General features: G+C 42.0%; 1 protein-coding gene across 1 annotated transcript in view; it reads right to left on the reverse strand.

The window, feature by feature from the left end:
- Positions 1-577: 577 nt before the first annotated feature.
- LOC124595898 (protein nessun dorma-like) overlaps positions 578-24,875 on the reverse strand; it is a 181,496-nt gene continuing 157,198 nt past the window's right edge. The window contains exons 8-10 of the mRNA XM_047134806.1: positions 4,813-5,150; positions 989-1,119; positions 578-909 (exon numbers count right to left, since the gene is read on the reverse strand). Coding sequence (XP_046990762.1) covers positions 801-909; positions 989-1,119; positions 4,813-5,150 — 578 coding nt within the window. The 3' untranslated portion in view covers positions 578-800. The remainder of the gene's footprint in view (positions 910-988; positions 1,120-4,812; positions 5,151-24,875) is intronic.

The raw sequence follows: 24,875 nt of genomic DNA on the forward strand, positions 1-24,875 counted from the left end.
AAATCCATAATTACACGACGAGATTTTTCAAGATGAAGGACTGCCATAATGCACCATTAAAAATATGTAAAGTACATATGTTGCTGCTATTTTTGTGCTTATGAATACATTTTACATGTCACTTTTGAAAGCCCACTGCATTAATTATGTGTTACTCATCAGAAACTGACTACTTACCTACAAAATTACGCTTTAAACTCACTTTGTATTCGATTTCAGTTCAATTTTGGGAAATAATCTTAAATTTTTTTCTGTTTTTGTTCTTCATGAAATTTTTTTTCAGATAATGGGTATAATTTTCCGTAATGCCAAAAGAATTTTGTCCTGCGTACTTTACTAACAGATCAATCCATTTCAATGCCTCGGTGTGTGTGTGTGTGTGTGTGTGTGTGTGTGTGTGTGTGTGTGTCAGTGAGAGAGAGACTTCAGGTTCAGTTACTATATTTTCTTAAATTTCCAAAATATGCACAGATAATCCACAAATCCACATCAGGTAACTGAGAGTTCATTTTATTTAAAATTGTATCCTTATCTTTCCAACAATGAAATGGGCTAAAACTGTGGAAGAAACAATTACTGTTGTTAATAAAGTATTTTATTGCACTCACTGTAATGTTCATTTTAATTGTTATCCAATACAAGTAATTAAAAAAAAATAAAGCGCTGTTTATTAAATATATTAAAGTATTTATGAAAAATTAAAGTGAATGAAACTTTATGGCACTAATTGGAATTATATTCCAGTAAAGCAGATTGCACATATGCAGGAAGAATAGCACAGCACACCTCAATGTATAAATTCACACACAAAATTCTTCGTATGGAGCTAAATCTCCACTGTGAATTACTATGACCTCATCACCAACTGTGCTTTCAATAGCTAAGTTGTTGCTTTTAATCCCACAGAAACTGAAATAAAAAGGGTGCCTATTAATTTCTGCATTATGTTAGGAAATATGTAAGTAATACTTCATTTTCTTCCCCTTACCTAGAAACGATGTCAGTTGTCCCACTACTTTTATCACGGTTTTCTTCCTTAATGCATTCTATCTTCATGGCACACTCTGTGGATTTAATGATTTTCAAACCATCTGTTACTAAGATTGCATCATCTGATATCTGAAAGACACAAATGTAAATCATGTAAATACTCTCCTTATGGTACATTTTTTCCTTTATATCTAATAATTACACACACATTCTTTTAAGTAAGAAACAACCTACATGTTTTTAGACATTTGTTCTGGAATTTAGCTGTGCATTGACTTACTAGAAGTTAATCTATTTTGATTTGAATATTTTTGTTCTATTGCAGGAAGCTAGGAACAGCACCCTGTCTTGAGGTGCAACATCTCCTTCTATAATACCCTTCATCTGTTCAGATTCCACTAGTCCTTAAACCCCACCAACATAGTGCTGCAAAACCATATTAATTAAGCCAAAACTTCCTTGCAATATCTTCTTTCCATCCATAAGATTCTCCTGCTATGCAATACCAAATTCCTGAAACTCATAACACACACTGAAACTCTTTACCCCGAGGAATTAGAGCAACAAGCACACCACCACCTCAAATAACTCTCCACCCTGCTCACTTCCTCCTCCTGCCTTTGAGAACCACTGTACACCACCTCTACAACAACCTCCAAACCTCCCCCACGTCGCCTCACAGCTGAAAACCCCTGTCTTGCAGATCTACTACATTTACCCTACTATCCAAAACTCCCTCACAGCACCCCACAGAATCTAGAACCTAAAGGGACTCTAAACACAGTCATGAACCTTTCCTCCAAAAGCCTTAGCACTGGACATATAACAATCCTTTCCAAAGGCCTCACCTTTTGCCCCATTCCCAAATTCAGCCACCCTGGATTAATGTTGAACCCTGCCTGACTCAGTACACCATTCTTCCATCCCACTGTGATCAACCCTCACTGCCCCTAAATCATCCCCTATTAACTTTCCAGAATTTCTTAACCTTGAACCTTGCCTCTCTGTCGTTCCCCAAAATACCTCAACATGCAAACTAACTTTACACCCACTTTTTATCCACAATCTACCACCTAGAAACTGATCCTGACCTTTTAATCCTATCTGCGGACAAAGGTTCCACCACTGTTCTTTTGAACTGCAAAAGTTACCTGGCAGAAGGACTCTGCCAGCTGTCAGATACATACACCTACAAACCTTGCCACAGTGACCCCGTTTGAGAAATCCAGCAGGATCTCCAGCGTCTCCTCAATCCTTAGGACCTCTCCCCAGAGTCCATCTCTCTGCTCACTCCTACCACTCCCACACTCCTACCTCCTACATGCTTCCTAAAGTCCATAAACCCAACCACCCAGGACGTCCCATTGTGACCAGTCACTGTGCCCCCACTGGGAGAATCTCTGCTCTTGTAGACCTACACCGTCAGCCTTTTACCTGGAACCTATCCTCCTATATAAAAAAATACCAACCATTTTCTCCACCGACTCTCCACAGTTCCTGTTCCTTTATCACATTGTACACTGCTCGTCACTTTTGATGCCACCTCCCTTTATGCTAACATTCCTAATGCCCATGGCCTTATCACTTTTGAACACAATCTTTCCAAACGTACAATGGAATGCAAACCAACAATCTACTTCCTAGTCACCATGACCAGCTACATCTTCACCCACAATTACATCTCCTTTGAAGGCATTACCTACGAACATATCCAGGTTACAGCTATGGACACCTGCATGGCACCATCCTATGCCAACACATTCATGGGCCAACTAAATGAATCCTTCCTAAACACCCACAATCCTAAACTCCTGACTTGGTTCAGATTCACTGATGATATCTTTGTGATCTCAATCAAGAGTGAGGATATCCTATCCACATTCCTCCAGAACCTCAAGATCTTCTCCCCCAATCGCTTCACTTGGTCATACTCAACCCAACAAGCCACCTTCCTAGATGTTGAACTCCACCTCAAAGATGGCTACAATAGTATCTCTGTCCACATGAAACCTACTACCTGCCAGCAATATCTCCAATTCGACAGCTGCCACCTGTTCCATACCAAGAACTTCCTTCCAAACGGCCTAGCTACCTGTAGCCGTTGCATCAGCAGTGCCAAGCGATTCCTACTGAAATATACTGAGGGTCTCACTGAAGCCTTTACAGACCCTACTTATGCTCCCAACCTTGTACAAAAACAAATCTCCTATGCCTCATCTTTCCAGTCACCTCTCACCTCCCAGTCTCACCGTCCGGCCAGAGAGGAGCATTTCCCTCCTAACTCAGTATCACCCAGGACTGTAGCAACTGAATTATATTCTCTGCCAGGGTTCTGACTAGCTCTCGTCATGCCCTAAAATGAGAAATATCTTGCCCACTATCCCTCCTACCCTTCCCACAGTGGTGTTCTGCGGCCCACCGAACCTATGCAATTAACTGGTCCATTCCTATACAACCCTTGCTCCCAACCCCTTACCTCATTGGTCATATCCCTATAGTAGACCTAGATGCAAAACTTGTCCCATACATCCTCCCATCACCACCTACTCCAATCCGGTCACAAACAGCACCTATCCCATAAAAGGCAGGGCTACCTGTGAAACCAGTTGTGAGCTACAAGTTCAGCTCCAACCACTGTGCTACTTTCTATTTGGGCATGACAACTAACAAGCTGTCTGTCCACATGAACAGCCACCGACAAACTACGGCCAAGAAACAACTGGACCACCCTGTTGCTGAGCATGCTGCCCAACACAACATTCTTCATTTCGATGACAGCTTCACAACCTGTGCAATATGGATCCTTCCCACCAACACCAGCTTTTCTGAATTGTACAGGTGAGAACTCTCCCTAGAATATATCCTACGTTCCCATAACCCTCCTGGCCTCAACCTTAGCTAGTAATTGTCCTCACCCATTTAACCTCTTCCCTGTTCCCATTCCAGCACTATACAGCCCTCTATCCCACCAACACACACAGTCTTTCTACTTCTCTCTTTTTCGCCATCTCCCCCTCTTTCCCCCGACCTCCGTCTAACCTCCCGACTGCACCTAGCTGCTCTACCCTCTCTCCACATTGTCCCTGCACGTTCCCCAGCAGGACTTCACCACTACCTTGCTATCCCTCCCCTTCCCCGCCCCTTCCTTACCCCCACCCAGCTGTCTCTCCCATCATGCACTGGTGCTGCCACTCATAGTCTGGCTTCAGTTGCAGAGACTGTGGTCATGTATGAGCGCAAGTTGTATCTGTGTGTGTGTGTGTGTGTGTGTGTGTGTGTGTGTGTCAAAAGCTTATCTTGTGACAGTCTTTTTGTTGTGCCTATCAGCAACTCAGCATCTCTGCTATATGGTGAGTGCAATTATCCTTTTCATAATTTTGTTAAATTCCATCCTGGATTTTCCACTCTTCAATTTATTTGTTGTTTGTAAATAATTAGAAAAATGCTCTCAATTTCCCCTTTTTGAAAACTGGTTTTGTTCATTTGCGATATAATTTTATTGTGTAGCAAAATACAACTTACTCAACAGATCTAATACAATCAACAATAGTAAGTTTTCCCTGAATTTCAAATACACAAATACAAAGCAATTTTCTTCTTTTTCCTTAAAATTAACAGAAGTTTGTCTTGTTCTGCTACGTGATATCATCTACACTACCAAATAAAACCTTTTCAAAATTATTGCATGAATAGAAATTACCTCTCATCTATGTTGTTACACAAAACACTCAAGGAACTGCATGATAATTATGCAAAAGAATGAGCATTTGCAACATCTCTTAAGTATTTCAAACACAAAATATATTAAAAATGTAGTTTTACCTGTATTCCAACAGAACAAGAAGAAATTTCACTAGATGCAATATGCACAACTGCACCTGGACATATAATTAAAGCAGTTCCAAGATTTGAAAAAACAGAGCTGTCAATTTCAACATGAGCTCCTTGTAAAACTATGATGGCGGGAGAGTTAAATGACCACTTTGTCCCAAAGAAATGACAGTTACGAATTTTTAGAAATCCACTTCTAATAATGACAGATGCTGTGTTGTTTTCACAGCTTATGATTAGGTCCTCCAATGCAAAGTTGCCCCCTGGGCAGTCTAAGATGCAGGATCCCTCAGCAACTAACGTGCTGCTAAGAGGATGACCAGCAAAACCTGAAATTTATTCACAGAGAAATATATGAATATTAATTATTGATTATAAAAGGTGACTAATGTATAAATTTACAATAAACAGATTGAGTCTTTTCCACTGAAAATCTCAACTCAGGTAATTGAGTAATTTTACAAACAAAACGATTGCTCACAAAGAATAACATTCCAATGATATGAGATAAATCAGTCAACAACTACTTTTATTATTATTTGGGAAATAATGTGATTTTAGAAATCCTGACAGCTCCCACAAGTGGGTCTTATCATCATCATCATCATCATCATTTTATTACAATTTTTTCTCACATGGTTCCAGTGCATGGCTTCAGATGACACTTACTGCCCAAACTGATTTGTAAAAGTTTCTAAAACCCAGTGTTCTGATTACACACCCACACACACACACCCACACACACACACACACACACACGCATACACACAGGGTGTTACAAAAAGGTACGGCCAAACTTTCAGGAAACATTCCTCACACACATATAAAGAAAAGATGTTATGTGGACATGTGTCCGGAAACGCTTAATTTCCATGTTAGAGCTCATTTTAGTTTCATCATTATGTACTGTACTTCCTCGATTCACCGCCAGTTGCCCAATTGAAGGAAGATAATGTCGACTTTGATGCTTGTGTTGACATGCGACTCATTGCTCTACAGTACCAGCATCAACAGGTTAGTGTTCATCATGAACGTGGTTTTGCAGTCAGTGCAATGTTTACAAATGCGGAGTTGGCAGATGCCCATTTGATGTATGGATTAGCACGGGGCAATAGCCGTGGCGCGGTAGATTTGTATCGAGACAGATTTCCAAAACGAAGGTGTCCCTACAGGAAGATGTTCGAAGCAATTGATGGGCGTCTTAGGGATCACGGAACATTCCAGCCTATGACTCGCGACTGGAAAGACCTAGAACGACGAGGACACCTGCAATGGACGAGGCAATTCTTTGTGCAGTTGACGATAACCCTAATGTCAGCATCAGAGAAGTTGCTACTGTACAAGGTAATGATGACCACGTCACTGTATGGAGAGTGCAACAGGAGAACCAGTTGTTTCCGTACCATGTACAGCGTGTGCAGGCACTATCAGCAGCTGATTGGCCTCCACGGGTACACTTCTGCGAATGGTTCACCCAACAATCTGTCAATCCTATGGACATCAGGAATGGGATTACCTTGGCAAACTTTGTATGTGGTGTTGTCTGAAACCTGACGCAGTCCCTCAGCCACATACTCCCGACGATCAAGTACCACGGTAGTGGAACCCCTGTCCGCCGGAAGAATGACGATGGATCGGTCAGCCTTCAGATCACGGATAGCCTGGGCTTCAGCAGTGGTGATATTGGGAGTAGGATTAAGGTTTTTTAAGAAGGATTGAGAGGCAAGGCTGGGAGTCAGAAATTCCTGGAAGGTTTGGAGAGGGTGATTTTGAGGAAGAGGAGAGGGACTGCGTCAGCTTTCAGACAACACCACATACAAAGTTTGCCAAGGATATCCCATTCCTGATGTCCAGGCAGAGCTTCAAGGAACCCTCAGAACCTTAGGGCCCCCACAAAACCTTTCACCTGACTCCATCAACTTCCTGACCCCACCGACACCCCGCACCCCTACCTTCTACCTTCTTCCTAAAATTCACAAACCCAATCATCCCGGACGCCCCATTGTAGCTGGTTACCAAGCCCCCACAGAACATATCTCTGCCTACGTAGATCAACACCTTCAACCCATTACATGCAGTGTCCCATCCTTCATCAAAGACACCAACCACTTTCTCGAACGCCTGGAATCCTTACCCAATCTGTTACCCCCGGAAACCATCCCTGTAACCATTGATGCCACTTCCTTATACACAAATATTCCGCAAGTCCAGGGCCTTGCTGCGATGGAGCTCTTCCTTTCACGCCGATCACCTGCCACCCTACTTAAAATCTCTTTCCTCATTACCTTAGCCAGCTTCATCCTGACCCACAAGTTCTTCACTTTTGAAGGCCAGACATACCAACAATTAAAGGGAACAGCCATGGGTACCAGGATGGCTCCCTCGTACGCCAACTTATTCATGGGTCGCTTAGAGGAAACCTTCTTGGTTACCCAGGCCTGCCAACCCAAAGTTTTGTACAGATTTATTGATGACATCTTCATGATCTGGACTCACAGTGAAGAAGAACTCCAGAATTTCCTCTCCAACCTCAACTCCTTTGGTTCCATCAGATTCACCTGCTCCTACTCCAAATCCCATGCCACTTTCCTTGACGTTGACCTCCACCTGTCTAATGGCCAGCTTCACACGTCCGTCCACATCAAACCCACCAACAAACGAAAGTACCTCCATTATGACAGCTGCCACCCATTCCACATCAAACGGTCCCTTCCCTACAGCCTAGGTCTTCGTGGCAAACGAATCTGCTCCAGTCCGGAATCCCTGAAGCATTACACCAACAACCTGATAACAGCTTTCGCATCCCGCAACCACCCTCCCGACCTAGTACAGAAGCAAATAACCAGAGCCACTTCCTCATCCCCTCAAACCCAGAACCTCCCACAGAAGAACCACAAAAGTGCCCCACTTGTGACAGGATACTTTCCGGGACTGGACAGATTCTGAATGTGGCTCTCCAGCAGGGATACGACTTCCTCAAATCCTGCTCTGAAATGAGATCCATCCTTCATGAAATCCTCCCCACTCCACCAAGAGTGTCTTTCCGCCGTCCACCTAACCTTCGTAACCTCTTAGTTCATCCCAATGAAATCCCCAAACCACCTTCCCTACCCTCTGGCTCCTACCCTTGTAACCGCCCCCGGTGTAAAACCTGTCCCATCCACCCTCCCACCACCACCTACTCCAGTCCTGTAACCCGGAAAGTGTACACGATCAAAGGCAGAGCCACGTGTGAAAGCACCCACGTGATCTACCAACTGACCTGCCTACACTGTGATGCATTCTATGTGGGAATGACCAGCAACAAACTGTCCATTCGCATGAATGGACACAGGCAGACAGTGTTTGTTGGTAATGAGGATCACCCTGTGGCTAAACATGCCTTGGTGCACGGCCAGCACATCTTGGCACAGTGTTACACCGTCCGGGTTATCTGGATACTTCCCACTAACACCAACCTATCCGAACTCCGGAGATGGGAACTTGCTCTTCAATATATCCTCTCTTCCCGTTATCCACCAGGCCTCAATCTCCGCTAATTTCAAGTTGCCGCCACTCATACCTCACCTGTCATTCAACAACATCTTTGCCTCTGCACTTCTGCCTCGACTGACATCTCTGCCCAAACTCTTTGTCTTTAAATATGTCTGCTTGTGTCTGTATATGTGTGGATGGATATGTGTGTGTGTGCGAGTGTATACCCGTCCTTTTTTCCCCCTAAGGTAAGTCTTTCCGCTCCCGGGATTGGAATGACTCCTTACCCTCTCCCTTAAAACCCACATCCTTTCGTCTTTCCCTCTCCTTCCCTCTTTCCTGATGAGGCAACAGTTTGTTGCGAAAGCTTGAATTTTGTGTGTATGTTTGTGTGTCTGTCGACCTGCCAGCACTTTCATTTGGTAAGTCACTACATCTTTGTTTTTTTTTTATATATATATATATTCAATCTGTATTAGTGGAACTAGTTTCAAAGTTTATACGAAACTAGTCAACTGACATTTGGAATCCTTAATTAAGAAGCTTCTATCAAATACTGAAGATAAGGAAACTATTTTCTGTCACATATAAAATTAGTGCTCTTCAGTTATCTGATTACCTTCTATCGGTAATATTGTCATCGCAAACCTCTTGAGCTCTCTCAAAGATGTCTCTGTCACAACTACATACTTTCTTCTGCAATTATCATTTGAGGATTATGATCAAGACTCCATATTTCATCACTTTCATTCCTATTAATAACTATTTCACCACTAGAATGTGGAAGTAAGTATGGAAGATTAGAGTTTAGCAATCCCATTGCCAATGAGGTCATTATAAATGGAGCACAATCTTGGTTTGGGAAAAGATCACAAGGGAAACTGCCTGTGTCTTTTTCAAGGGACCCCTCCTGGAATCTGCTTTAAGCAATTTAGGAAAGCACAAAAAACTAAATGGTCTTGACTTGACTTGAATTGACATCATCTCATTGCGCCATTTCACTTAATATGACATGTTGAAGATACAGTAGTCCCTTACTGACCACTTACAAACCATTTCTCTGGTGTTTCCAAATTGTCTGACTCTGATTTTGAAATTTTAATGATAATATATTTACATCAATATACAATATATAATTTATGATTTTATTTTAGGACATTACTATCTTTACAGTTAAGATGTTCCATGATGTCTTAGTCAACACTATACACATTCCCTTAAGAAACAGCAGAGGTAATTCCTCTGATGGCATAGTGATAACATCTTATTAAACATCCACTCTGTCTAGCTGTAACTATCTTGACACATATCCTAAAAAAGAAATTCATACTTATTAATATTCTTCCCATTACAGCAAAAGGAGAGCATTTGCACACAATATATTCACAGCTGACCAAGCAGTCTTCTGCATGTGCTTCGAGCATTGAACTGCTGTGTGCAGGCTGCCTGGATTGCAACCAGATTGTGAGCTTTCATTGTCTGCTTGATATTAATAACCACCACAAGAGGTCTTTGAAACTGTAATCTATATTTCCTGAAAACAAAAACGTATGTAACTGTTCTCATTTGTACACTTATCTGATGCACCTACTTTTCTTGATCATTCGCTACTCCTAACCATTCACAAATGAGAGCACTTGCACTATATATTAACTCATGTTTAGGCACGTTTCACAACCGTATTTTGTAAAAATGAAGTCTACAGTCAACTTTCCATATTGACAAAAATATATCATCCTGCTGAAGAGCTTGTTCTGCAACTTTAACAGGGAGTTTGGCATTTGTCTTACCACACTAATTACTTCTATTAGTATTATTTCACAACTTTACAAGCAATAGTCACACCACAGAATACTGTTGTTGTACTCACGTTTATGTCTTGGACTCTTTCTTCCACATAATTTTAAACTCTGCCCCCCCCCCCCCCCCCCCAACTACCTTTCGCTATTACAATTGTCATTTTTACTCCCACCCTTTTCTTCTCTCAGAATTTTCTCTCTACTTTTACGTATTATGTTACATTTTCTCTTTCCTCCACTGTTTAGTCTCTCTTTTTCCATCTATCTCTTGGTTGCTTATATACATCTTTCAATTGCCAACCTCTATCCGGTTGACTGTCTCTCATTATTCCTGGTTCTTCAAAAACACTTCCACAAACCTTGGTAACAGGTTCCACACACCAAAACAAGAAAAATTTTAATATAAATGTATGCCCAAAAATCCTCAGTTTCAGTGGCAGCTCATGGTCACTTTCACTGGTGGGACCCAGATAAAAAGTTAGTAAACTTTATGACAGAACTGTTCTGAAATGTTCATTATATAACCTTCATTTATGTCATACTGCTTAAACATGTTCTAATGGTAGTGAATGTGCCGTTATAAATATAATCCATGAAATACTGTAGCCAATAATAAAATTTATTGACTAACTGTTGGTGTTGGGAATGGAGGATCAGATACAACCAAGAGCTTGAGGAACCATACCAGCAGCCCAACATAGCAGGAGCTGTCAAAGCCAAACGAGTGCAGTGGGCCGGCCATGTGGCCCGGATGGAGGATCACAGATGGCCTCGGAAGCTCCTGGATTTCACACCTACAGGAAAGAGACCGCCAGGGAGACCCAAGAAGCGTTGGAGGGATGGACTCCATGAAGATTTAAAACAAATGTCAATAGATGTGGACAAATGGCGGATAGCAGCAATGGAAATGGAAATGAGCGTTTGGCGTCATTGGCCGGGAGGCCCCTCGCGGGGCAGGTCCGGCCGCCATATCGCAGGTCTTATTACATTCGGCGCCACATTGGGCGACCTGCACGCCGGATGGGGATGAAACGATGATGAACACAACACAACACCCAGTCCCTGAGCGGAGAAAATCTCCGACCCAGCCGGGAATCGAACCCGGGCCCAGAGGACGGCAATCCGTCACGCCGACCACTCAGCTACTGGGGCGGACGATAGCAGCAATGGACAGAATATAGTGGAGGAGGAAACTTGTAGATGCGTGCGGTCCACTGGGCCTGATCACGTAGTAGTAGTAGTAGTAGTAGTAGTAGTAGTAACTGTTGGTGTTTGGAGCGGTCTGGATTTAAACCGAAGTTCACCAGCTCTCCTTCCGTTGGTGTTTATACTTATTCTAGTTGAGTTTCTGTAGTCTCTTTGTGGCGTAAAAGGAAAAATGATGCAACTGTGGGAGGAAGCATGTAACTTCTTTCCCACTGGGAGTACACAAGGGAGCAAATGTAGGGACCATTGTGGTTTTTATCTTACGGCCAAAGGTAAAAACTCTGGAATAAACCTTGGCTAGGAGTGGTTTCACACATATTTTACCCAACTAGCACATTGAGTAATGAGGTCCCTATCCTGGCAGGTTACTTATACAGTAGTTATTTACACCTGTTCTTTTGACTGACAAACATATCAATTACTCTCTTGCTGAAGTTTGGAATTTCACCGATTTCCTCCTTCTGAATGACACAAACAGCCACTGAGTTCAGCCTTTGCTGACTCATACTGCTCCTGAGGAAGGTTTTAATACTTTTTAAAGTGCTGAAACTGCACTCTGCTTCTGTTGTTGAAACATATGTAATTAATAAAATTTGCAATGCTTTGTGCACTCCAGTGAGTGCTTCTTCAAAGGAATGTTCCACAAGACAGGTGAACAGCTCACAAACCGATGTAATGCCTTCAAACGTATCATTGCAATACATAACTGACAGTTTATTTTCCAATTTCTCATGGCGAACAAAGGGACAGTAACTTGATGAAAAAGTACTGGCAACAGTGGCTGGGAAATGTTCTTTGAACAGATCAATAATTTTGCAGCTGCTGAAAATATAAGAGTTTTGTAACCCTCCTTTCTGTTGGTTGGTAACAATTTCAAACACTTCTTTGGCATCTGCTATCAAATTAGGTTCAGTGCTACATCTGGAACATTTTCTTGAAGGAGCAAAACATTCATTTTCAGAAACTTGATACCTTTCAATGTTCTCTCATATTTCAGAGAAAGCTGACTCAAAATGACATAATGCATTGGCTATAGCAATAGTGTACTTACTCTGCATCAAACCTGTGTTATACTAAATACCAAGATGTTTCATAATCTTGTAGAAAAAATTTAGAAGGAACAAAATGTCTGGATTGCGAAGTAAATTCCTTAATGGAAATGCTTCTCTTATTGCAATATCATCCCAAGAATCTTCTTCCTAAATCTTATCAAAATATTCCAGTACGTGTAATTTATTTTCTTGAACATTAGTTACTATTCCAGACTGGAATTTCCATCTAGTTTAAGTGACTGAAGGAATTTTCTGGTTGTAGAGTGTCTGTACCAAGTCACTTCGTTCAGTCAATGGAGAGAAAAATGTTGTAAATCCCAAAATACTTGCGAAGAACAACCTAACAGACTTTATGTTCTTCTACAAGCATTCTGACTAAACCAATTCATTTGGTACCCATATCAGTGGACATGCCAGGCATATGGGGAAAGTACTCTGCCTCAGAGTCTGTACACCACGACAGCTGCTGTACTCTGTTCGCCCCCCACAGTCAGCGTAAGGGCGCTGATGAACGTTATGTTGAGCGCCCTCCAGTTTCAGCAGCAGCAACAACAACAGTACATAGCTTGTAATGTGTCTCACTACACAGCATCTGTTACTAATAAACTTCAGTTTCCCAACCGTAGATCACATGACTTAAGAAATGCACTTTCATAGCTAAGTTTCTTTTAAATACCCATTGATGTTTACCCTCTTATTACTACAGAATTTAAATCCATTGCAGACATGAATATCCCTACTGACAAGCATACACACATGCCCATCAGTGAAATCAGATTTCAAATCCTCATCCCCCTATTCATTACAAGTTAAATATTTATCATACTTAGATTTACTCAAACATACACTTTACCTAAGTTCACTTGGATACCTTAATTCTCTTTTAAAGCCCCCATTGAATTGACACAATGTTTTGAAATTGTTCTGGTATTTGGAATCGCTTTCTCATTCTTCCAATGTTTACAACTCTTTCTGGTGTTCTACAGTATATATAGTGCTTGTAGCCTCAGCCTTCTCTTGTACTTCTTGTTCGACTAGCTCCTGCAGATGCTTCTACAAACTAGTCAAAGTGTTCAGTGCATTAATTACTTCACCGGATTCGCTACTTTGTTCTAACACCTCTACTCAGCCTTGCATTTCTGAGATTTGATTATATATATAGAAACATTCCACATGGGAAAAATATATTAAAAACAAAGACTCCATGACTTACCAAACGGGAAAGCGCTGGTAGATAGGCACAATAAAAAAACACACAAACAAAATTTCAAGCTTTCACAACCAACGGTTGCTTATATATATATATATTATATATAAAATATAAAAATATAAAATAAAAAATATATAAAATATAAAATTATATATAAAAACAAAGATGAGGTGACTTACCGAACGAAAGCGCTGGCAGGTCGATAGACACACAAACATACACACAAAATTCAAGCTTTCGAAGAAACTGTTGCCTCATCAGGAAAGAGGGAAGGAGAGGGAAAGATGAAAGGAAGTGGGTTTTAAGGGAGAGGGTAAGGAGTCATTCCAATCCCGGGAGCAGAAAGACTTACCTTAGGATGTCTGCTTGTGTCTGTATGTGTGGATGGATATGTGTGTGTGTGTGAGTAATACCTGTCCTTTTTTGTGTGTATGTTTGTGTTTGTTTGTGTGTCTATCGACCTGCCAGCACTTTCGTTTGGTAAGTCACATCATCTTTGTGTGTGTGTGTCTATATATATAATGTGATTTAGTCTGGAATGAAATTGAAGGACAGTATAAAGAGGTAAGTGATTAGATGTGACAAATAGAGAAACTGTTAACCCATGAATTTGAAATTTTTTTTATATATAACACTTTCTCTATTTGTCACATCTAATCACTTACCTCTTTATACTGTTCTTCAATTTCATTCCAAACTAAATCACATTGTTTGTGTCTGTTTTTAAGTCCTTAGGTAACTTTAACAAGATCACTTCTGTATTAGAAAGTTTATCTACTTATTTAGCTATGCCATCCCCTTGCCTTTTTAAATTTGAGAAATTCCTATTTCTTCAATTAAATCTCTAGGGTTGTAACACCGTTCAACAATTCCTCTTTGGTAGCTTCAACATCATCTTTTTTACATGAACAAACGCGAATCCTCTGAACGGTACAGTGGAGCAAGCGAGTCAAGGCAGACCATTGCAAACAATGATTTCTGATCTGGACAGCCACCATGGGGCAAGTCCAGAAAAGAAGAATGGCAGATCATAAAATAGTAATTGGATGAGCCAGTTGTTTTCTAACACCCTAAAAGCTTCGACCTAAGAGTCAGCTAAAATGTGGTGAATCATAATCAGCACACCACATGCATCACAAACAGGCAGTTTTTCAAGTCTGAGAAGGAAGCCATGGGTCAGGGGGCTGTGTCCTATTCGAAGCCATGTTAAACAGACTGCATCAATTTTAACTGGCCAGAATCAGGTGCGCCATGGTCTCTCAGTCTGTTTTACAGATCGCAACTTATTTTCAGTCATGCCCAGCCACCCTCCCTTCCAAAAATGCAAGATACACCTTCGCACCAATGAGAGCGCAGCGTGCAGAGGGATAGTGTAGTCAGTTACATTGGGAAGGGTACGTGCCTCCTTGGCTGTGGTATTGGCCAACTCATTCTCACGGATATCCATGTGACCTGGTACCCAACAGAATGAGACCTCTTTTCTTTGTCTTTGCAAGTGCAGGATGGCACTGTGGATGTTCTGGGCAGTTCTATCTGCTGGGTACATAGACTGGATTGTCTGCAGCACACTAAATGAGTCAGAGCATATGAGGAATTTGGATCCACAATCTCGTTTCTGATCTGATTCACGGCCTTAAAAATCGCATAGAATTTGACGTCAAAGATAGTAAACACACAGGCAGACCCGGCCTAAAGCCAAAGGCAGGAAAAATGACAGAACAATCGACAGCATCCCTGTCTTTGGACCCCTCTGTGTACACCATGGTAATGTGCTGGTACTCATTTAAAATGGTAATAAATTTATTCCTAAAAATGTAGTCTGGAGTGAACAATTTGTTGCACTCTGTCAAATCTAAAATTATTCTAGGTTTCAATAGCAACCAGGATGTAGATTTGCACCAACCTCCCTCTGTATGTCTGATGGAGACAGTCCCAGATCCACTAAAAGCTGCTTTGCCCATATACTGAATGGTTCATCCCTTGTGGACGAGTGGAACATAATCGTTCTAAGGATTCACAGATATTAATAGCTGCAGGGAAAGCCAGCAGAGTTGGAAACGAATAGAGCTTGAGCACAAGGAACCACTGCCAAGCAGCGAATGACGGCTTCCCTGCCTCTGCACACAAGCTCAGTATAGGGCTCGTCCCATAGGATCCTGTGACCAATCTGATACCCTTGAGGCATATGGAGTCCAGCATCTTTAAATATGTTGGTTGTGCTGAGACACAGATCGCATAACCATAATCAAGACATGATTGCATGAAATCCTTATCGAACTACAGCAAGCAGGATCTATCTACACCTCAGTTCTTCTCATTCATGCACTTCATGATATCCAGTGTTCTTGTTCTGATCTCCTTGAGATGTGACAGCCAAATAAGTTTGCTATCAAATAAGAGACCTAAGAACCACATCATCTCCTTAAAATGTAAAGCAGTGTCTCACAGCCTTAGTTCCGGAGGTCACAAAAAAGGACGATCATAACTAAAATCAATATATACTACTTTCTCTGGGGAGAAATTAAAACCTGTCCAATCAGACCATTCTTCCACTCACTCAAGTGTCATCTGTAACTGATGAGAGGCAGATACGGGACTAGAAGTGGAACAAAAAATAGAAAAATCATCCACAAACAAGGAGCACTGCACAGGACTCCTCACTGTAGACGATATGCCATTGATCACAACTGCGAACAAAGTCATGCTTAACATGCTCCCCTGTGGGAGACCATGGACTTCAGGAAATCTACTGGAAAGAGGATTCCTCACTCTGGACCAAAATTATGTTCAGCAAGAAAGGACCACAGGAAAATGGGGAGGCAGCCACAAAAGCCCTATTAATGTAGCTGAGAAAGTATACTGTGTCTCCACGTAGTGTTGTATGCCTTTTCAATGTCAGGAAATATGGATATTAAATGCTCCTTCCGTAGGAATGCCTTCTGTAGAGCTGGATCCAGTAGGGTGAGGTTATCAAGAGTGGAATGATATCTTCTAAATTCACACTGGAAACGACTGACGAGATTGTGAGATTCCAGTGTCCAGACAAGGCAGGAGTTGATCATCTGCTCTAGCATCTTTCCTACACAGCTGGCAAGAGCGACACTCCGATAACTGCCTGGAGGTGTCTGCTTCTTTCCTGGTTTAAGAATGGGCACCATAATGGATTCCCCCCAGGGGACAGGACATTTCCCATAGAGAGCAAGTAAGATTTATTTAGATTCAGGGTTGAGGTGCCGTAGCATACCATAATACATAAAGTCTGGCCTAGGAGCGGTCTCATGAGCTACAGCTAATGCTGGGTCCAATTCTGACATGGAGTACGGGAGGTTATAGGCTTCGGCATTGTTAGAGGCGAAAACAAGACGTTTCCTTTCCCAAACTTCATGATAGCCGTGGAAATCTGGAACTGTACTTATGGATGATGTTACATCATAAAAGTACCACGTCATGGTGTTAGCAATATCTGCAGGCGTTACTTTCAGGATTCCATTGTCCTTTACGGCAGCTGATGGACATGACATCCTTTTCCCAGATTTCTTCCTTATGGATTCTCATACTGCAGTGGCAGAAGTTGACCAATTAATGGACTTCAGAAGCTTGTGCCATGATTGCTTCTTGCTCTCCTTCACTGTCCGTCAGGCTTTGGCTCTCGCTAACTGGAAGGCTCGAAGGTTCTCTGCTATTGGACAATGCACGAAGCTGCGCAACGCTGTGCACCTCTCCTCTACAGTGCAACGATACTGATCATTCCACCAAGGAACAGGTTGCCTTCTGTGACAGCCTGATGATTTAGATATAGATATATCAGCGGCAGTGTGGATTACACCAATAATGTGACCCACAGAGTTGTGGACGCTGTCCCTGTGCTCAAGCACAGCCAGATACCTATAAAGAGTCGATTTCACCTTGGATAGCAGCCACTTGGGTGGTTTTTCCCTCAAACTCCATTAACTGCAAAAGGCAGACAGTAGTAAGAAAGTGGTCACTGGAGTGGAGGTCGTCTGCCACATCCCATTCGAAAGAGTATGTGAGAGCAGGAGAGAAAACTGTCAAATCAATGGTGGAGAATGTCCCTATTACTGTACAAAAATGTGTCATGGAGCCTGTATTCTGACACGTGGTGTCAGATCGTAATACACTTTCAACCATTTGTCCCATTGGGAGGTGGAGAGACTACCCCATAGAATATTATAGGCCTTAAAATCACCTAAGAGCACGAACAGTCACAGAAGCTACTCAATCGACTCGGAAAGTGCCTCATCATCCAGTGGTGCCTGTGATGGAAGGTAGAGGGAACACGCTATCAGAAAGGACACAAAACACAAATTGACTGCAGCTGCCTGTAGTATGGTGACTAGGGTTACAGGGGAGGAGTAAAGTGTGTCATGGATGAACATTGCCACTCCTTCCTGAGCTCTGTTGCCATGAAGGGCTTTTCAATATAGATGATATCCCCTAAACACAGGGGTATCTGAGTCCTTGAAATGTGTTTCCTGAAAACACACACACACACACACACACACACACACACACACACTGGTCTGTGTGAGGAACATTAATTCACCCACATAAACTCTGAAGCCATTTAAATTCCACTGCAAGATGTCCATTATCTACTGGGAAAGTTTGTCTTCCCTTTCTCTTTGCACCTTTGTGGTGGACTAGTAGGACTAGGTGGTTGCTGATGGGAACCACATCTATTGCTGAGTCATCAATAACAGCAGTAGCAGCCAGTTTCACTGCACGTGCTTTAGGTACTGTTCCACTGGATTTTGACTTGGTCTTTGTGGCAGCTTCTTTGGCATGTGCAGCAACAGGGGCATGTTTTAGTAGTGGGAGTCACCACTTCCATATGTGCCAGGTGTTGTCACTCTAACTTCAGCTACGGGCTGTTTCAGAGCTGATGCAAACGAGCTAACATACGATGGGGGCTGCATGGATTTAAACAGCTTCTTTGCTTCGGCATATTACACGCAACACGTAACTTGAAGTTCTTGAATTATTTTTTCATCCCTATAGATGGGGCACTCTACTCTAGACTGGATGTGAGTTAGAGCAATTAACACACACTGAAGGAGATGAACATTACACATCTGGTTCATGAGCTGCTTGACAACAGTTCCCACATGTAGCATGACCATTACACGCAACGACAGTATGAGCAAATCTTTGACACTTGAAACTCGACATGGGATTTGGAGAAAAAGGGTGAACTGGCAAGCCTAAGAAAACTGCCTTAACATGGCTGGGCAGGTCTTATGTACTGAAAGTTAGAACGAATGTAGGTGTTGTGTCAAGATGCCCATTCACTCTCTTCTTCACATTTTGAACTTCCATAACACCTTCGGCTGCCCATTCCTTTTGTAAGACACTGATGTCCTCATCCATGAGCTCTTACCATGTAACCACCCCATGGCTGGAATATAAGGTTTTATGCAGTTCAACAGTAATAGGGCATTCACCCAATGCTGTTGCTTTCACAAGTCTCAGTACTTGCCCTGAAGTGGCTGTTTCAATCAACAATAAACCATTACAAAGCCTTTTTACTGTCTTTAGACCACTTGTAATACCATCTAAACCTTTCTAGATGTATAATGGGGACACCTTCGCAAAGGTGCCCTCAGCTCTTTATCACAAAAACATTTTGACACACCTGTGCCCTGTTAGTATAACTGATTCTTCACTTCTGAGGAGCATGCTCAGGAGAGGTACCATCAAGGCTTCTCTTATTGGGATGGGCAATAGTGCTCACTAGTGGCCCACCCAATCCACTGGGACCAGGTTTTGAAGGATTAAGAGAATCAATGATCGTCCCATGAGCAGTTAGGGAATGGATGTCAACCCATACAGAGCCCGCTTGCCTGGGTAAACCTTGTACAACTGAGGTGTGGTAGGTTCCCCAGGTTGCCTGCTAATGATTGTTTCAGCTCACCTCAACAACCATGCATCATACACAACATTCCACCGCTGTGCTACACAGTGATCACTGAAGCATGTCCAGAGCTTACAGTGACAGAGGACTGGCGGTGTTTTCCAGTTCCCAGCACAGAAGCTGCATTCGCTAAGCCCGCACTCAGCAAAACAAATGCTGAGCCCCTGAGGGGATAAGCTATATAGGGGAGAAGTATATATTTAAAAGAAGTGAATGGTTTACTGGAGAAACAGGAAGAGATTTAAGGTGCATCTGTTGTCCTTACCCTGGAGGAGCTGATCATATATTGTGTCAAAGGCATACAAAGATCATTAAAGATGTAATGTGCCTCAAATTAATCAGTTATTGAACTGGAGAAAGATCTAAGGTTTATTTTAAAGCTGTGGGTTGAATTTTCACAGTTTTATTTATTTTTATTAGATAGATGAGGCTCTATAGCATTATTACCTACTTATTTAATGGTTGATGTTACAATACATCTCAGGCACGTCACTTGAACAGGGGTAAGAAGAAGAGAAAGGAAACCATTACCTAAATGGAGTATGAAGGGGTAACATGCTAGCAAAGATGAAACAGTTTGGTGAGTCAGTTGTTTTGCTGCCGTAGCTAAGACTATTGTTATCTATGGTGAAGGAATGGTAATTAACTGTTCAACAGCTGATGCACAAAAATAATAAAAATGACTAGTTGTATCTGATGAGAGAGCGCTAATGAATAAATGATTTAAGGGATGTACTTATCAGTGTCTTAGGTTAAGAGCCGTAATACCAAAAACTGATGAATTATTAATTAGATGTCTCGTATCTTACAAACAGAATAGAAATTAAGAGTAAACTTAGAATTATTCTCAACAGAACTCGAGAAGCTACCTTTTTCATACGCATAGCAAGCATTCCTCTATAGAAATGAAGAAAAAACATGTTTCATGAAGGTAAACTCTCAGTACTGTATTCTTGGACTGTTTTGATGTGAGAGGAATGTGATTGCTTTAATCATAAAGAATAAAGATAAACCTTATAACCTAGTAGCAACGAATACATCCTTGGCGGGCAGTCATTGACAACAAGTATTTATTGGAAGGTGAAGACCTTCGAGAGAAGCGTGCATGAATATTATTAACAACAAATGATAAAACAAAAGTAGGAGAAATAACATGAGAGAAAGTTGATTGTTAGGTGAATTAATAGAATATATATGTACGTTAAGGAGTTAGAAGAAGCATAGGTACAAAGATAAAAAAGAAGGGAATAGGGAACATATGTTTAGAGTAACGAGGCAGAGTTGATATGCTATTGAGGAACTTCATCATTGAGATGCATAAAGATAACGGACAAAGGCTGTGTATACTGTTACAGATTTATGATGGAGCATATATTATTTTATGTAGGTAGTGAAAAGGAGAAGGGTAAGCAAATCCAGGGAAGAGGCGGTCTAATCCTTGGGCAAGTGAATCCATAAACGGAATGACCAGACCCATTTTTTTTTATATAGAGGGCATAATAAAGTGACACTCACATCACCAAGACAAAAAGGGTAACTACACACTATCTGACTGCTGAAGAAAGTCGATGCGCAGCTCTTACAGAGGTAGGAAAATGTACAGTGACTGTTAGTCACACTGTAGAATTGTTCTGCAAAATAGTTAAAGGCTAATAGACTTTCCTGAGCAGTGATGATTTTTTGAATTTACTTCCGCACATGTTCAACTCACCACAGACCTGAGATCTAACATTGTGGAGTGGTAAAGAGCTAAATGTCAGCACGTAACTCCTTATAGGAAAGATTAACTTAACAAAGAGCAAGAGTACTGTAATAGTGATACAGCCTGATAAGACAGTACAAATATCTCTCCTTTTTAATCTATGAAAATGAAAGTGTATGTACAGAATAATTAGATGATAGCACAAGGGAAATCCAATAGAAATGGAGCACTGAAACAAGTAATGTGTAAGTCATTTACTAGATTACAGCATGCAATGAGCAACTGAATGTTTGAAATGATGAGTTGAGACATAGTAAATTAAAGACAATGTAGATGGTAACTGCTACGTTTCTCCTTGGAAAGTATTCATCAATTAAAAGGGTTGAATGAAAAGAAATATACTGTTACAAGTTTCATTGTTTGAGGAAATAGATATGGGTTTGATCCTAAGTGACATTAGACACAGATAATAATAATAATAATAATTCAATGTAAGTTAAAACAACTGTTACTTGGCAGACATTTTTCAATGTTATGTGATCTTTGTAAGTAGTTAAGTAAACTGACTTACATGACATCTTTTGTCTCAGCGGTGGCATCTGTGGCATAACATGTTGATACTACAGCAAAACATGTTGTTTAGCTAGGTGTTAAGTGTGAAACGTCCCACCATGCATATGCTGGTTTGCAGTATGAGCAGCCGGGTGTAAAAGATGTCAGCTCAGAACACAGACAAGCTGTGACAGTGAGTGTGTGTCTCCATCTGCTGGAGAGGGCTGTGTATGCTTTGGTATTGTGGCTTGGTGTTGCTTTGGACTTCACAGAGCAAAGGCCACAGGCAGTAATGTGAATGGCGGAACAACTGAAAATTGTACATGGAACTGTTAATCTACAATTATGGAAAGGATAGATTACCATTCACAGTAAAGACGCCATGTTGAGTTGCAGACACACATTACGAGATTACTGTTACACATTAAGCTTGCAGCCAAAGCCTTCATCAGAAAATAGAAAAAAAACACACACACACACACACACACACACACACACACAGCAAGCACACCTCACACACATGACTGCTATCTCATGCTGCTGAGGCCAGACTGATAGAAATGCATCAAAAGGGGCAACAATCAGTAGTGGAGTGGGGAGGCTATGGGGTTGAGGGGGGAGGGAAAAAAAGGAAGCACAAAGGAGAGGAGCACAGAAGAGGAAATGATCAGTGGATGCAATGGCAGAGAGCAGTGCACATTGAGGATGGAGACACGAGTTGGGAGAAGGTGGTAGGACAGAGGTGGCGGAAACTGTTGGGAGGAGGGTGTGGGGAAAGTGTTACTGTAGGTTGAGGCTGGGATGATTTTGGGAATGGAGAATGTGCTACAATGATAATTCTCATTTGTGGAGTTCAGAAAAGGGTCAGGACACACTACTATGTTCATTCCTTCACAACCTCATTATCTTTTTTTCCCATGCACTTCAGTTGGTCCTTATCAATCCAACATACTACCTCCCCTGGAGGGGAAGATCCAGATGGCCAGGTTTGTAACGCAGCCACTGAAATCAAACTTGTTATGTTCAGCTGTATGTTGTGCAACAAGGTGGTCCACTTGTTCTTGGGCACAGTTTGGCAGTGGACATTTATTCTACTGGAGCTGCTTGGTAGCCATACCAATATAAAAAGCTGAGCTATGACTACAGCAGAGCTGGTACATAACAGGGCTGCTTTCACAGGTGGCTCGGCCTCTGCTGATGTAGGATAAACCTACAATAGTACTGGAATAGGAAGTGCTGGATGGGTAGATTGGGCAGATCTGGCACCTGGGTCTTCCACAAGGATACGATTCCTTTAACAAGCAGTTAGGATTGGGTGTTGCATAGGTATGGACAAGGATGTTGTGAAGGTTGTGTAGGCAACAGAACCCCACTTCAGGAGGGGTGGGATGTCAGGTAGGATGCCCCTCATATCAGGGCATGATGCTAGACAATCACAGTCCTGGCAAAGGATGTGGTTCAATCGTTCCAGTCTTGACTGGTATTGGATGACAAAGAGGGCACTCCTTTGTACGTGGTTCTGGGGGATGGTGGGAGGATTTAGGGTGTTTGGGATGTGGCATGGGAAATGTTTGAGGACAAGGTCTGGGGGATAGTGCCTGTCTACAAAGTCATTTGTGAGACCTTCAGCAGAAACTGTCCCTGAATGGCTATAATGTATGGGAGGGATTCTTTGGCGTTGAAATGATAGCAATGGTCAAAATGCAGGCACTGTTGGTAGCTGGTGGGTTTTATGTGGACAGAGATGTGTATGGAGCCTCAGAGAGGAAGAGGTCAAAGTCCAGGGAGGTACCATGTTGGATTGGTAAGGACCAACTGAAGTGGATGGGAGAAAAGATAATGAGGTTGTGAGGAATGAAGATAGTATGGTGTCCTGACCCTGAGTCCAGACCATGTAGATACCATAAATGAACCTGACAAGATCAGAGGATTGAGAGGTTACAAAGTTTTCCTCAAGATGGCCCATAAAGAGGTCAGCATAGGAGAGTGCCATGTGTGTGCCCATGGCTGTGCCATGGATTTGTTTGTACAGCTTCCCTTCAAAGGAGAAGCAATTGTGTGTTAGGACAAAGTTAGGAAGGTGTGTTAGGAAGAGGTTGTCAGTCTGGAGTCTGAAGGACATTGGGAGAGGTAGTGTTCAATAACAGCAAGACCATGGGCATGAGGGATGTTGGTGTATACGAAAGTGGTATCAACAGTGATGAGTAGTGGTCCAGGAGGTGAAGGGGTCAGGGTGAAATGTTGATGAAGGAAGTGGGAGGCTAGATTTTGGGCAATAGGTTGGACGTGTTGGTCAGGGTGGGTTGAAATTCTTTTAACGGGAGCACAATAACTAGCTACAATAGGACACTCAGAATTGTCAGGATCTCATTAGAGGCTGTGTATAGCTGTCCTCTCTTCTGCTGGAAAGTCAGTGTTCTTAGGAAGGACCTGGGGAAGGATGGTGCCATCAAGTTGTAGGTAAGAAATTTCTGGAAGGTGACCCATGGGTGGTTAAGTGGAAATGGTGGAGGATCATAGTTGCATGGTGGTATCGTTCAAAGTTAGGACTAGGCTGGCTTTGGTAGGAGGAACTGGTGGCAAAGAAGTGTTTCCATTGCAGTGAATTGTCAGTCTGAAATTTCAAATCAGTAAATCAATACATGTTGTGATCTACTGTGAGCTACATGTTAAGAGAGATCTGCTTCACCTACAATTGTAAATGAAGTTGTACAGTGTAAACATTTTGCTTATAACAGAGGAGAGTTATCGTAAAAAGTGACTACACCATTTTGGTAGCTTAAATAGATTGGAGCTCTCTTTCCGCACTCACCCCTGCCAAAGTGAAAAAGCCGATTGTCAAGAGGACACATCACATTCAGTGGATTGACATAGCACGTGCAATACAACAAATTACATCAAGAAGAGTGACCGCATGATATATGTAAGGTAAAAGTTGCCATATCAGCTGGGTGACAGATTGTGTACTGAATGCAACCCATCATATAGGATGTATGTGTGTGGCGTGGCGGGTTGGGGGATCTTGACAAGATGGTATACTCAGTGATGAAACAAAGCAGTAGGCTTTGCCAGAAATATCGACCCTCAGACAATGTGTCTAATAGTGTATATTAAATACAACAGTGCG

This window comes from Schistocerca americana, chromosome 2 (genome assembly GCF_021461395.2).
Source record: "Schistocerca americana isolate TAMUIC-IGC-003095 chromosome 2, iqSchAmer2.1, whole genome shotgun sequence".
Classification (NCBI taxonomy): Eukaryota; Metazoa; Arthropoda; class Insecta; order Orthoptera; family Acrididae; genus Schistocerca; species Schistocerca americana.